At 44.7% G+C, this 15,925-nt stretch overlaps 1 protein-coding gene across 1 annotated transcript in view; it reads right to left on the bottom strand.

Annotated features, from left to right (window-relative positions):
• The window catches only part of PLXND1 (plexin D1), a 134,679-nt gene that overhangs the window by 78,865 nt on the left and 39,889 nt on the right, over window positions 1-15,925 (bottom strand). Inside the window, exons 3-8 of the mRNA XM_065407389.1 lie at window positions 14,535-14,666; window positions 12,236-12,336; window positions 11,298-11,427; window positions 9,009-9,183; window positions 7,383-7,491; window positions 5,410-5,512 (exon numbers count right to left, since the gene is read on the bottom strand). Of these exons, the coding sequence (XP_065263461.1) occupies window positions 5,410-5,512; window positions 7,383-7,491; window positions 9,009-9,183; window positions 11,298-11,427; window positions 12,236-12,336; window positions 14,535-14,666 (750 nt within the window). The remainder of the gene's footprint in view (window positions 1-5,409; window positions 5,513-7,382; window positions 7,492-9,008; window positions 9,184-11,297; window positions 11,428-12,235; window positions 12,337-14,534; window positions 14,667-15,925) is intronic.

The raw sequence follows: 15,925 nt of genomic DNA, 5'->3' as shown, positions 1-15,925 counted from the left end.
CATCTGAGGATGTCAAGGAGTTTTACAAAAAGGAAATAAGTCTCATTGGTAGGTACTATTATTATTTTCATTTTCCAGGTGGGGAAACTGAATCACAAAGGAAAAAAGTAAGTGACTTGCCCAAGGTCACACAGCAAACCAGTGTTGGGGGCAGGTACAGATCCCAGGAGGTCTGATTCCTAATCCCTCGCTCTCACCACTGGGCAAAGCTTCTTACATTCTCCATGATTAATCAGCATTGTGAGCCAATGAAAAGGGCCCATATAATTGAAAAAAAAGAGGGCATGGCTTGCAAGCACAGTGTATGTCTTTATTTGCACACACAATTACTGCAACTAGGCACACAAATCAGGTAACTGTGTGTGCAAAAGGGCATTTATGTGCATGCAATAGCCTGATATTCATGTGCAATTGTGCACTCAAATGTGGGTACACATTGGCACACACTTTTTTTTGATGATTTGTCCCTTAATTAAAACTAAATTGATATCCCTGAAGCATCATTCAAAGACTTGCTCCAAATTTTTCAGTAAGTAACAGCTGTAAACTCAAGAGACTCAGTGATTCTCAGATGCATCCAAATCTGGAGACAAATCCTCAGGGTTCTTACCCAGCTTTTATTCTGTCCCTACTGAGGCAAATCTCCCATTGACTCCAGAGGGAGTTTTGCCTGTGTAAGGACCTCAGGATCTGTCTCACTGAGCCTTCTGGAGGTGATTGCCTTTGGCAGCATTGAGCTCATCTGATTACTTTAATCCTCAGTGGTTCAGGCAGTTAGTTCCTTTGATAGTCCAAGGATTCTAGAGGCTGAAAAGCTGTGAGGTGAGGCTGTGGTCAAGGGGTCACTGAGACTGCTATACTTTCCCTAGAGAAGCAAAATCAAAACGATCAGGCAGTAGGTGTAACATGCTCTGTGAATGTTTTTTTCCCTGGAGGAAACGGGGGGTGGGGAGGAGGTTGGGGTTGGGGCTTTGAGTTTCCCTCCCCTGTGCATTCAGGGCTGTACAATTCAGGCTTTGTGGAGATACAGGGCTGGATTCTGCTCTCATTCCCAGCAAGGCAGTGTGAATCTGGAGAAGTAAGTCCACTGAAGCCAACAGAATGACTCTGGATTTACACTGGGAGCGGAATGTGGCCCACAGAAGAGAATTTGCTTGTGAATGAGGGACAGGCTCAGGATTGTTCCCTGGAGTGTATTGGCTGGTGTTTTGGCCTGTCTAATTTTAAATTCAACCTAGTTATTGTTGAAAAAATATCCTTAATATTTTTTTTAAACAAAAGTGGAGTATCAGCTGGCTTGGGGAGCTGAATTCATTTGATGCATATATCAAGAGCCCAATTGTGCCAGCTGCTTGAATACCCTTGACTGAGAGGTTTTTGTTCATATGCATATTTGGGGGGATCACTGTTTATTCAAATACCTGCATTCACATGGAAAGAAGGCTATTCATGAGTGTAATGAATTTCACCATTGATCACCAGTAGGAAAAGAACACAGCGCCTTCAGCACTGGCCCTACTGGTAGCAGTAGAAGACTCTTATCATCTGTGTAGACCAGCCACTAAAGGGGGACATGATACACTTACCTAGTGGTACAGGAGCAAGAATAAAGCTATGTCTACACCAGTGTTCCCTCTAATTTTTCCCACCTATGTGCGGAATGAATTTTGTTATGTGCACCAATATAGAGGTGATGTGTGACACATGACTTTCATATTGGTGCACGTAACAAAATTCATGTGGTAGGGGTGGGGCCGAGGGGCTCGGAGTGTGGGAGGGGGCTCAGGGCTGGGACTGAGGGTTGGGATGCAGGGGTGTGAGGGCTCCGGCTGGGGGTCCAGGCTCTGGGGTGGGACCAGGGATGAGGGACTCCGGGACTCCCCCCAGATCTCTCTCCCTGCAGCAGCACCTGGACTGGTGGGGAGATGCGCCTCTCCCTGCTGCAGCAGCTCCAGGGCTGGGGCCGCAGGATAGGCACCCCTCCCCTGGTCCCGGTAGGTCCAGGCCAGGGCTGGGTTTGGGCCGGGGGTGGGGGGGCACGAGGCCGGGCTGTCCCAGCCACGACTGGGTCCAGGCTGGGCCGCCCTGGCCGCGAATGGGGCTGGGCTGGGTTCCGCCGCCCTGGCTGGGGCCGGGCCGCGGTGCCCCAGCTGCGGCGCCCCGGCTGCGGCTGGGGCATCTGGGCTGTGGCAGGTCCGGACTGCAGGAGGAGCTCCCCAGCCGCGGCAGGTCTGGGCCGCTCCGGCCGTAGCAGGTAGGGGACCAGGCTAGGTTGGGGCTGGGCCAGGAGCTCCCCTGACCGCGGCAGGTCCCCAGGAGGATTCCTTGAGCACCTGCGCGGCGCTAAATAGGCTGCTGCGTAGCTTACAGGGAACTTAGGTCTACACTAGAGACCTTCCAGTGGCACAGCTGTACCGATGCAGCTGTGCCGCTGTAAGATCTCTCATGTAGCCGCTCTATGCTGATGGGAGAGTGCTCTCCCGTTGACATAACTGAACCACCCCCAGGAAGCGGCAGTAGCTATGTCACCGAGAGAAGCCCTCCTGCCAACTTAGCGCTGTGCACACTACCACTTATGCCGGAGAAACTTATATCTATCAGGGGTATGTTTTTTTCACATCCCTGAGCGACATAAATTTTGCCGACATAAGTGGTAGTGTAGACATGGCCTAAGTGGCTGTTTGCATTTATTTATTTTCCTTTTTAGAAAGCTTCTCTCATCCATAGAGCCCTGCATGGATACAAAATTTGTATCTGCATCCAATCTACGATCTACAAAAATGGTCCAGGGATATAAAGTGAATATCTGCAGATTTTCAGGACTCTGCTCATTCAAACAGCATTAACAACATCATGTGATTTAGTGACTAGTCCCACACACAGAATAGCAAAGAGTTAAAGGGTCAGATTTTCAAAAAAGCTAGGCATGTTTGGTGCTGAGAACTTTTAAGAATCTGGCCCAAAGTGAATGATTCATGAACAAAGCAAGGGCTACAGATTTATACTGTTCATTTAACAATTACAAAATGCTAAGAGATTTGGAAAATCTGTTCACAGATGAGTCACAAGCAGAGAAGAAGGTTAAATCTGCAATGAATATTATTCTCAAAGAACGATTGGACTGGCTGTGACTCAACAGATGCATGAAGCCTTTCATATTGTTTTTATATGGAAAGAACTGTATAGGATAAAAAGTTGCAATGTATCAGTCATATCTGCCTTCCTTCTTTAATGAATTACATGAGTTCCAGAGATTTCCACAAAGGGAGGCAGGGTATGAAGGGCAGGGCCGGCTCTGGCTTTTTTGCCGCCCCAGGCAAAAAAGCCTCCGGCCGCCCCCCCCCCCCCCCTCGCGGGGGGCGGGAGGGCGGCCGGAGCCCCGGGGGGAGGGCGGCGAGCCCCGGCGGGGGTTCTGCTCTCCCCCCGGCGGCCAGGGGGAGGGCGCCGGGGGGGGAGGGCGGCCGGAGCCCTGAGAGGAGGGCGGCGAGCCCCGGCGGGGGCTCCACTCTCCCCCCGGCGGCCGGGGGGAGGGCGCCGGGGGGAGGGCGGGCGGAGCCCTGGGAGGAGGGTGGCGAGCCCCGGCGGGGGCTCCACTCTCCCCCCGGCGGCCGGGGGGAGGGCGCCGGGGGGGAGGGCGGCCGGAGCCCTGGGTGGAGGGCGGCGAGCCCCGGCGGGGAGGGTGCCGGGGGGGAGGGCGGCGAGCCCGGCCGTGGCCCCGCTGTCTCCGGCGGCCGGAGCGCCGCGCCGCCCCCCTCCAGGTGCCGCCCCAAGCACAAGCTTGGTGGGCTGGTGCCTGGAGCCGGCCCTGATGAAGGGGCATGAATGGAAATCAATCAGATCTCTGAGGTCAAGTCTGGAAGAGAGAATGGAAAGTCTAATATATGGCCGAGGTCCTTGTATAAAGGTAACAAGCAAGGGGAATCTCTGTCTGAATGAGCTTGAAAGAGGCTCAGAGTGCTAGCGCCAAAGAAATATTCAATTTAAAATGTAAAAGCTTGGCTTCGAGGTCCAATAAATTGATTGCTAAAGGCCAATTTTATTTAAATTAGCTTCAGTTTAAATTTCAGAAGCTTGACTATGCCAAGTTTCTGTGTTATTAGGAGCTGTAATTTGGATAAAGGCGATTTTCTGCACTCACCAGTGGCGCTCTAGCAAGTTAGCTGCCATTTCATTAATGTACCACAACAGCCTAGTAAAAGCTAAAGGAATTGTAAGGTATTGCTAGATTTATTTTATTGCTTAAATCCAGGCATCCCAAGGTGCGTGGAAATCAAGGCATTGCTCCAGTTTGAATGGTAATAAAGAACCAAGGGACAAAGCCTGCTGAAATAACCAGGAAAGCTGAACATGTACATTGGAAGAATCCCACACATGAACAATTCTTTACTCTGTTACAAGATACACAGACACACACAGCTGTGTCAACGGCAAGAAAACCGGAGATAAACTGACGAAAGGTGTTGGACTGACCGCCCAGGAAACTGAAGTCCTCTTTTTAGCTGTAGAACAGGTCAGTTTCCCCCACAATGCTTCCTCCTCAATCTAGAGGGACCACTTTAAGAATGGAGAGGGCAGACTAGACTCCATCTCAATACAATTTTTTATGCCTTCTGCTGAAGCTGCTAACATAGGTGCTAGTTGGGGCCAACAGATTATGTAATGTTGACACTTATCTACTAGAAGCAGGACTGCGACCACAGAACCACTTTGCACAGCTCACTGAATAGCCTCTCACTGTAACCACTTTCAGTCACTACCTGGAGATGCCATGTGATCAAGCACACATATGGGAACTAGCAACTGCTCAGTTCTAACCCTGGCTCTGCTACCAGCTCTCTGCATGCTCTTGGGTAAGTCACTTCACCAACCTTAGCATCAGTTTCCCCATCTGTGAAGAGAGGGCAAGAATACTTACTTGCCTAGCTCACAGGGGTGTTAATCAGTGCTGCATAAATGCTAAGTATTCTTGCTACTAATTGGAGAGAGATTCAAATGGTGACAGGCTCTGTATCCCATCACCAATCCAGACAGAAGCATTTTCAGAACCTGTGAGCTTGCTAGTGTCTAGAAAGCCATTACTCCTGTGCACTAACACACAGCTTTTTATTTCCAAATCTCAACGCTCTTTAAAAAGTGCAGGAACATTATCTTCATTGGGGAAACTGACGCACAGAGTGAAGAAGAGACTTTCTGAAGGCCACACAGCAAGTCAGTGACAGAGTCAGGACCAGAGCCTCAGTCTCCTGAGTCCCAGTCCCATAGCTGACCCCATATATATTCAGTACAGTATTCTAAAACCAATGGCATCTGGTCAACACAGGAAATTCCTCCAGGAAAAGACAGAATATAATAACAATAATGCAGCCAACTTACAAAATCTACGAAATAACAAAGCCCAATGTGCCTTACATTCATCTTTAGTGAGTCCTCACAATCAGAGTAATTGGAGACACACATGTATTTCTTAGTGCACCAATAACACTTCCATTTGGTCGAGAGGCAGCTGGTACATCTGAAATGAATAAAAAGCAAGTGCACTTAATTTTTAAAGGCCATGCAGATTTCAGCCCCCTCCGCAGAGCCCAACGTCAGTGTCAGGTTATAGTTCTTCACATACCTGTAGACTCTGTGTTCTCTATTTTATAGTCCCTAGGACAAATCCATTCAGAGAAGGCTCTGGTCATTCTATCCCTCATTTTATTGTCAGGGCTATGCTGAAGCCCAAAAGCTCTTGAGGCTGTTCCCCTGATTCTGCATCAGGCTGGCCCTTTGTGGGGAATGACCTCTCCACAAGCAGATAAAGGTGTCAGTTCCATTAAGAAGTTCACCCTGGCTCACACAGTCAAAGCAACTAGACCACAGAGTGACTTTAGGCAGCCAGTGAGTATTTGAGCCCCTCTCCCATTTTTAAAAATATGTCTTTTAGACCCTGTAAATTTTCCCATTAAATCAGGTGATGCTAACTCTTCTGGTGGCTTTTTCAATGGCTTTGTGTAGAGGCTGTGGAATCCTGCAATGACTGGGTCATTGGGTCACATCATTATATCCTGTAAATGTGCATAAAGTTCCATGGGTTGAAACCAGCATCACAATCTCATTATATCCAATGAGAGATACATGGCTATTCCCAAGCAGTTCTGGAAATGTACGGGATGGGACTCAGCGTGTCAAATGCATGGATTATTTGTCTGACTGTTTCTGTTGTTTAACCCTTAGAATCAGAAGACAAATGTACCCAGCCTGAAGGCTTTCAGCAGAGAGTTGGGAGCCAAGTATACCTGGCTTCTCTTCAATCCCCTCTTCTCCCTTTAGCCTTACAGCTCTCTGGCTCCCTACTCCTAACTCCCTCCTCTCTCTCCAATGAGGTTCCTCCGGCTTTCTTAGTCCTCTTCTGGACTCTCCCAGAACCACTGTAGCCCTGCCCCATCCAGCAGCCCACAGCCACATGCTGCTGGTCCATATCACTGCACAGAGCTGCTCTGGGCTCCAGGCCAGTTTGTTTGCACCCCAGGCTCACCTCCTGCTGTGATTCCCCCTCATACCCTGCTGGCTTTTAGCTTGAGGAAGTGGTCAGAAACTGGCAGTGGAATATGTCATGAGGTCAGCCACGAGATGATGGGCTTGTTTCTGGGGGATGTGGGGGTGGGGTGATGACAGGGCCATTTGGGAATCTGAAGGCATGAGTACAGATCTGTCCTCACTTCCCTGCAGCCAGAAACCCTCCCTCTCCTTGGCACAGCAGCCTTTAGATACCTCCACTAAACCCTTGGAAACTGTCCAGTCCCCAAGGTACGATGCTTCCAACATCCCCTGATACTATGGTGATGGATTCTCTATAAATACTATAGATTAGATTAAATGCAGTAGACTGACTAGATACATTCGATGCACACACAGATTAGCATGCAAGTGCTAAAGAGTTGGAGATTAGCCAGCACCCGAAGAGTTAACACAAAAAACTTTCAAATAAAAATATTGTTCATGTTTTTTTTTAAAAGAAAAAGATAAGCCAGGCTCCATCAAAATGTCCAGATGGCTTGAGAGGCTGCTAGGACCTTCCTGTATAAATCCCTGGCAATCATCATCCTCAGTCCTGCCAAATCCTGCCCAGGACTCAAACGGTCCCGCTGGCAGGGAGGGCTTTTCCTGCTCAGTTAACCCCACAAGCAAGCACCCTCAGATGATGCACATACACCATTTTGAATTGCTCAATTTACATCTGTTCCCCTGGCACAAAGTTTTGGGAGTTTCAAGCACCAGGTTCTAAAGTGAGACACTGCAGAGCAAGCTACTATTTGTCAACACCCTGCCTTCTCCCCCAACTCTGACCTCCCCCCAAGCTGCTTTGGTTGCTGTAATTTATGGAAGGTGAGATCACTTACGCTGTTTTGGGGTAAATATTTCCAGTTCTTTTGCAATCATAGATGGTGAAATTGGCCCAGACAATATTTTTGCCGTTGACCCGTATTGCAGTTTGAACAATCACATGGTCTGAAACAAGCAAGCCAAAGAATATTGGATCACAAGAGAGTTTCTATTTTTTGCTCAATCTTAGAGGGCAAGACAAACTTCTGAGTAAATAATATCCCAGCTGCTGAAATTTTTTCTCTGGGGTTTCCTCTGGGTTGCCTCACAGAGTTCATATGCTCCTCCTCATTTAGCCCCCCTAACTTTAAACCCCTTGCCCCCAAAGTTAAATTAGTATCTTTGTCTACACTAGGTCCTAAGTGGTATTTTTAAATACGTTAATTAAATCCGATTAGTCAATATGTTTTAAAACCTCATTAATTTTCTCAGTGTGGACAAACCAACAGAGAATGGTGAAAAGTCCCATTTTTGGCTACCAACATTTGTAAACTACATTTCTCCTACTGTTTGCTTAATTGCTTAATTTTTTGAAATCTTATGATAAACACCCCTGGGATGAGAGTCAAAGCCTCTTCCAAGAAGTGCATAAAAAAATCAAAACATAGGCTTCCAAAAATTGCCTTGGACATTACCATAAACAACAATACAAAGCAGTTCAATCACTACCATTCTTCCTACAGCTGGGGAGAACATCAATGACATCTTTTAAAACTGCCTAATATGAGTGGGATTTTCAAAAGTGCTCAGAGTGTTGGCCTAACTCTGCTCCCACTGAAATCAATGATTAAACCCCCATCAACTTCAGTGGAGCAGTTAGACCAATGGTGAAGACTTGTGAAAATCCCACCCTGAAGTCTAGAATGTTTAGGTCAAAATTTTCAAAACTGGCTACAGATTCTGGATGCCTCACTGTTTGGGTACCCAGCATGAAACAATCTGGGCCCGATTTCCAAAGGCATTGGGCGCCCATCTCCCCTGACTTCAAGTGGGACTGCAAATGTGCAGTGTCTATGAATGTCAGGTCCCAAATATCTCATGCTGAGCATCCAATTTTGGAGGCATCCAAAGTTAGTGGGCAGGTTTGAAGATTTCAGTCTTAGTATTTTGGAAAGAGCAGCATGCAGATGGTATTAGCATTCCTGAGCTGTCTCAGACCACACTTCACTTCTTCTTTTGGATTTTTTTTCTGAAATGTATTTTTGAAAGGAAAGTAAAATAGTAATGATTAGCAATACCAATAATGCTATTATTTATAAAGAGCTTAAACTTGTAGATTTCTGTACTCATTAAAAGAAAATTAAAAAACAAATTTTATCTAGGCAACATAAGCAAAACCCAATAAGCTACATACCTGAACTGGTTTTCCCATTCCACCAGTAACAATAGATGGATTCGAAAATACTGATTGACAACTCATGTTAGGATGGTAAAAAGATTTCAGGACCTTCCAGCAATGATTATAATGTGACATTTCATATACTAGAGAAGATGCTCAGCTTTCCTTTTTTCCAATGCTTTCTATAAATAGTATTATTTGCAAAAAAATGACCTTTAACCCCAGAATCAATACAACAATTAAGCAAATTAATTCCATAAAAGAAGTTTTGGAATGTAAGTTGAGCCCATTTTCCATTACATACCTTGATTGGGTGGGAATGCGGGATATTTCTCTCTTGGAAGAAAATTACAATAAATAAAAGAGTTTACATCATTTCCAGGGACTTTGGCGACAGTGTAGATATTATTTCCATAATCACAAGACATCTCCATTCCACTGAGGCTCGGGATGTTCCCATTTATTTGGATTATCATGGCCTTAAATTTGGACAAAAAGTTCAATTATTGCCATAGAAAGTGATTTACAGAGTTGGACACGGTGATTGAAGCATATAGACTAACCAGTTCAGCAAAAATGTCCCCTGACAGCTGATTTTTTCAATATTTATTTTGTCATATGCGTCACATGGTGCACAAGAAATTGCTACAGTAATACACCTTTGTCACTATAGAGTTCCATTGTTTCCGTAAGTAAATATATAGGGTATGTTTATAGTTTGACACTCAGAACTAGCCATGTGCTTTATTCAGATGGTCGTCCAAACACAAAGCCAATGTAAGAGCCCCACTACACAAATCTGAACTGCTCCCTTCCATCTGGAATGTGCCACCTAGCCCACTCCAACCTAAGCACCTTACTGGTTCTATCCCCGTCTTGTCTTGGAGCACACCTCTTCCCTTTGCAGCAGCAGCTCCTTGTGGAACTTCAAATACCACCAGGGTGGGATTATGCCCATGAAACAACAAAAGGAGAGTGGGGCAAACCAACTCTGGATCTGAAATTCTTGAACTTTGGGGAAATTCTAGTCTGTAGCCAAACCTTCAGGCCGATGACTAGCTGTGTTATAGGCCCATAGTGAGAAGACCCTTCTGCCCCAATAAGGAGTCCATGTGATCTTGATGCCCTCCACCCCACCTGGGAGAGAGGAGCCTCATAGGAGCTCAAGGAAAGGGGGCAGGGTAGCTGCTTTAACTTACTGAAGTGTATATTAAAAGGGCCATTCCAGCTGAAGGGCTAGTGGTGACTGGTGGAGAAAATATAGCTCTGCACTCCTCCAAAGGGAACTTCAAATGCATTTTTGGTGGTTTATTTTTTGTTGTGAAACTTTTTGCCTAAGCAGATGCAGGAATTGAAGGTTTTGAGGTACTGGCTTTTCTTTTGTACATGATCTTAAAATAAAACCCCAAAGGCTAAGTTCTCTGCAGTTGTGACTCCACGGCACAGTCAATAGGGTTATGCCAGCAGATCTTTTGGCCCCAAGCCTCTGCTTCAAAAGAGCCAAATGAGAGTTTTCTGTGGCTTTGTGGCTAGGACTGTGGGTCCCAGTTCTGCCAGACCCAGACCCTGAACTGAACATCTCCCCTGAGCTCTGGGGAAGTTTGGAGATGCAGCCAAACTCTGAGCTTCACACCGATCTCTAAACTTAATTAAAATACAAGTTTGCTGCCGATTCAACACTGTGATGAAAACTAAGTACATAGTCAGTGACCCTCTAACCCAGCTGTTTCCAGCCACTGAGAAGCAGTACCAGATGTGGTGTTTGAGGTTTTAGGGACTGGTACGCTGGGTTCCCTCTCCCCACCTGTGCTGGGCACTGGTCCATTTTGCTGCTGCTTCCCACTCAGTAGCTCATTCCAACACACTGGAGCTGATCAAAGTTTTTTAAATGAAAAAGATTTTTTGTTGTTGAAAAATTCCCTTTTTTCAAAACCAAAACTTTTTCCATAAAACCTATGACATTATCAAAAAGTTTAGCAATTTTTTTCATTTACCAGAAACTTGGTTTTTGGTAAAGAAACCATTTTGATACGAATTTCAAAAATAGTTGATTTTGATATAAATGTTGGTTAAAAAAAATATATAAAAAATGTCATGAAAAACAGATGAGTTAATTTAGAACCCCAGGAAAGGGAACAAAAAAAAATTTTTTTTTTTAAATTGTTTTTCCTATTTTTTTAATGGTAAAATTTTCAAAAGCATTCAAGTGACTTAGGAGACTAAGTCCCATTTTCAAAAGTGACATAAAGGCATTTCGGAGCCCAATAGCCCAAGCCCTATTGATTTTCAATGAGACTTAGGCTCCTTTTGAAAATGGGACTTCTGTGCTTTTGAAAATTTTGCCACAGCTCTGTAATACACAATGGGGCTTGGGCTGCTCCAATGACCAGTCTCACCACTGAATGGGAAGCAGTGGACAGTAGCTGGTACCAGCTAGAACATATGAGGTGGGAGTCTGGCAAACTGGTATTATTGCCCCCCAAATGTTTGAAACCATTATTCTAGCTAGAGCAATGACATCTGTGGGCACCGAGAACAGATGGTGACCTGTGGCCTACAGCACTTTATTAACCTGTATCCACATTAGATGTACCTTGTTCTCATTGTCAAGATTAATTTCCGATGGCATGATTGTCATTGAAGGACACTGCTGCACTCCCTCACTCGCACTCGTCCAGAAATTTGGCTCAGTGGAATTAATACACTCGTGCTGCAGAGAACACCTGAAACAAACAGAGGCACAACTTATGGTGGGATGCCTATCGAAATATTGATAAAACTGTTGTGACAATTACGAAGAAGGTCCCGTAGAAATCTGGAGACTGCCTCCCATTTCTCCAACTTCTGTATATCAGCCTATTGTGCTACTGCTATAGTTAATGGGTACAGTTGTCACGATATCAGCACACCACTCCTGTTAGCATCAATGGGAAATATGTGTATGTGAGGGAGAGAGATTAGACCGCAATGACTGAGTGCAGAACAAGAGAGAAATAGCTGTACATGTGTGTTTGGTCAAAAATCCTGGACCTGATTTGGGAAGACAAAGTCTAATTTTGCAGCCTGATTTCTGGGTATGCGTTGAATTGTGCCCACAAGTAACTGCAGCTGCCAATGACAGGCCTAAGCTTTCTTACTAGCCGTTTGCACTCACAGTCAAGTGATTGGTTTCAGAGTGGTAGCTGTGTTAGTCTGTATCATTAAAAACAACGAGGAGTCCTTGTGGCACCTTAGAGACTAACAAATTTATTTATTTATTGATTAGATGACTAACACATCTTCTTTGCATTCACAATTAGCTGTAGTCATAAAAATGCAGATGCAATTAAGTGTAAGCAAAAAAGTACACTCTCACAGCTTGAGACTTGGTTGAAACATCTTTAAAAGGATTGCCCTGTATTTGGTAAAAACTGGAAAAGATCAGGCAAAGGTTGTAAGCTAGCATGGCTGTGCAGCAAACCATCAATCTGCTGAAACTCTGAGGAAGGGGTCCAAAGACAATCACCCAGGAGAAGATACAAGAAGTTCTACCTGGTCTCCATTGTACACCATCCACAATAAGCATCAGCTGCAGCCAGGCACTCCGTACATGTTGTATACTGGTCACAGGCAGCCACCTTCACACGGGTCATCTGTGCAACAAGCAAAACCCAAGGTCACTATCATTCCCAAGGTATCCAAACGTTTTCAGATGCCACCAAAAAACCCAAACTCTATGGTGTGTGTGCACTTCTTGACAACGGAAAGGAAACCTCTAGCTGACACTAATGAGGTACTGGTGAGACACACATGATGAAACACTTTGAATAATAGACTAGATAATGTATTAGGAAATGTACTAAGAGGGAACAATCCTAGACTTTTCCATTACTCCAATTTATGGTTCTGTGAGTAATGGGAGCACTAGATGCAAACAGAAGACTATATGTCTCTGTTTCTTGTTAGCCAGCAACTTCGGCATAACTGCAAGATGGGGGACAGCAACATTACTAAAATATAAAACCCCTTTGATGGTTTAGATGGGACCAGTTTTTGTCACCATTTCACCACACATTGCTTGGGTCATGATAAGTGTGAGAATGTCAAGATTTCATACTTGCCAGACCCCTTCTAGAAGGGGGTGAACAATGTTTGTCTATTTATGAAGTGACCAGAATTTACCTAGGAATACAAAATCATTCACATGTAGGGAAATATGATTCCTGGAATAGCAAGTAGGACAGCAGTACCTCTGGTGACTTGCTCCGTAAGAACCACTTGGAAGGGGAGAATGCAGTCATTTCTATGCTTTCTTTCCTAGATTTTTAAATACTTGGAAAAGAAGACTGCGTGGAACTTGATAATTTAGAGTCTGACAATGCAAGGTGCTGAGAGCCCTCAGTTCCCAAAAGGTACTCAGCATCTCAAACAACCAGGCATCTGGGCCAGTTTCTCCTCTCCTTATTGTCAAACACATGCTGTGCACAGCTTCCACACATGCTTCTCAAGATTCCCAAGATGTAAATTCCATTGGGAAAAGGAACTGATCTGGCCTAATTTAAAGGAAAGGGCCAAGCTATCTGATCTGAAGTACTGCACATGGGGTTTTAGTCAGCCCAGGATAAAGTTCACAGCAGGTATCTTTTTGTGCTCCAAAGTGTTTGTGAGGCGTTTAAAAGGTCTGAGATATTAGCTAGACAGAGACCCTGGGAGAGTTATGTGAAATGATAATGGCCAGTCTGCAGGGAATTACAGCTGGAAAGTATAAATACAACATATAAAATCAGTGGTTGGGCGTCTGTTTCAACAAATTAAAATGTAATTCAGGACAGACCACCACAGCTTGGAGCAAGAACTGAACTCTATTCCTCCTCAGTTGTTCACTTCATAGAAGGCAAGGAGAGACCATTTGTTTCTTCCTGCTGTGGAATTTTCAGGCCTCTCCAAAGAGAGAGCCTTCCACGCTGGATAGTGCCCTCCTATGAGATGAGGTGTGTGAATTTTTAGGTACAGTGAAATCTGCCCTGAGGACCAGCTCCAACAGGCAAACCATTTTCTTGAGTGACCCTTTAAAAGTATCCCCAAAATTTCTAGTACAATGTTATCCAGCTTTCAGATAAAGACCAACATCTTCTTATTTTTGCCAGCCCTGTAGGTTATTTCTTAAGGCATGTTTCACTGTAGCTTTCACCTTTAGTTGCATAGAGATGGGTGAACCAGTTCAGATAACAGGAATCAACCTGAACCCTGGCCCCAAACTCCAAATACTCATTATGAGGTTTGGAAAAGTTTGGGAAACTTTTTATTCATTTTCACTAAGAGTGAAGCTGACATGAATCATGCATCCAACCCCCCTGAAACTTGGGAAAGTTCAGATCCAGAACTAAACTTTGCAGCTGGATCTGGTCTCAGTAACGGGTCAATGCAAACCTCCAGATACAAATACCCCCAAATTTGGTGACATTTGGATCTGAACTTTGAGGCTAGGACCTATCTCTAGTCTTCATGTCCCTCTGCATTTCCAAGTTCTGTTCAGAAGTGCCCGTACCAAAACTTTAGACAGAAGGCTATTCTCACAATATTTCTAGCCTGGCCAGAAGGAAATGGTAACAGAAATCTTGCAAAGAAGTTTGTTCCTATGTGACTTCCAGCCCAGCTACATAGACCCAAAAGGTATGGATGGTTCTGAAAAGGTTTGATCTAAACTTTGGAGTGATTCCTAACCTTTACAAGTCTGTGCATTACTGGTATTAAAAGAATATTTCTGCTCCTCTCTGTTCCTTAAGCCAATGCTGATTGTAAATATCATATGAACGCACTTTGCCAAATGTATGGAGAACAGAAGTCCTACCTGATAGGAAGTCATGAGATAGAGGTAGCTGGAATCAGAAGGATCAAACTGCATGATGGGATGAACGGATTCCCCATAAGCCACTGAAACTGACTTCCTGCTAATAATCTTCGTGGCACTGTTCAGATTAATCTATATAGTGAGAAAGAACCATTTGTTGAGATCAAACATTGTTATGGGGGAGATGTTTTTCTCACTCTTTTTATAAACTCAGAAGTAAAATGGTAACTAATAATGCCTTATATTTTCACATCAGCTTTAAGCCCAAAGTGCTTCATAAACTGCACAAACACAGCACCACTGAAATGCAGCCACCACTGGGGTGGAGGGAAGCAACTCTGCCTGCAACACAGAACACTTGTGAGGGGAAGGGAAATACTGGTTGGTGAAGGGCAAACCCCGTCTCTGATGGGAAATGCTATGGGATCTTTTGACATGATCTCCATTTTTAATGTCTCAAGACAAAGACTCCTACTTAGCAAGCTGCATGGAACTCCCTTTTTCTGCCATGAAAGGGTAAAGATCCTGCCACCGCAATGACTTACAGGACCTAATTCCGATCTCACACTGATGTTATGTCAGTCTAATTCAGATCATCTCAATGGAGTTACTCCTGATTTAAACCAGCATAAATAAAATCAAAATTAGGTCTTCAGACATATACAGGCAAATTCATTGTTGTCATTATTATCATCATCATCATCATATTGGAAAATTATTTTATTTCCAAATCTTTATTGAAACAGTTATGCTCAGAAAAGTGTTATTTGTATGACAGCAGCATTCAGAGGCCCAACTCAGGTTGAAGCCCCATTATGCTAGACATTGTACATATACATTGCAAGCTACTAACTAAATAGATAAGAAACATGGAAGAGAAGAAATATTATCATCTCCATTTTACACATGGGGTTGAGAAAGATTAATGACTTCCTGAAGTCACACTAGAAGTCTACAGATAGGAACTTAACCTAGATCTCCTGACTCCCAATTCGGTGCCTTAATCACAACACCATCCTTCCTCTGTTCCAGCTAATTTCCCCCCTGCCCCTACAAGCTTGGCTGTTCCTAGTGTTCTTCTTCACAAGGTATCTCTCTCTGTGGGGCCTGATGTCTCACAGGCCTTGCTACACTAGCCTCTTTGCCCTTAAAAAATTCCCACCAATGCTACGCACTGGTGTAGCTCCACCAATGAAAGCATTGGCAGGAGACCCAGTACAGACAAGGCTGCCAACAGTGTTACCATTGTGTAACCCTCAGAGCAGGGCTGGGTGACATGGTGGTAATAATGCTGATGGACAGCAGTCTAACTACCTAGTCTAGAGCTTCCCCTATTGCAGCTATGCTGGTGTTAGCAACAGAGGGAAATTTTTAGGGAAAAGGATAGTGTA

Source organism: Emys orbicularis, chromosome 7 (genome assembly GCF_028017835.1).
Source record: "Emys orbicularis isolate rEmyOrb1 chromosome 7, rEmyOrb1.hap1, whole genome shotgun sequence".
NCBI classification, from domain to species: domain Eukaryota; kingdom Metazoa; phylum Chordata; order Testudines; family Emydidae; genus Emys; species Emys orbicularis.
Note: the sequence above shows the minus strand (reverse complement) of the source record. Positions and strands in the feature narration are given on the sequence as shown.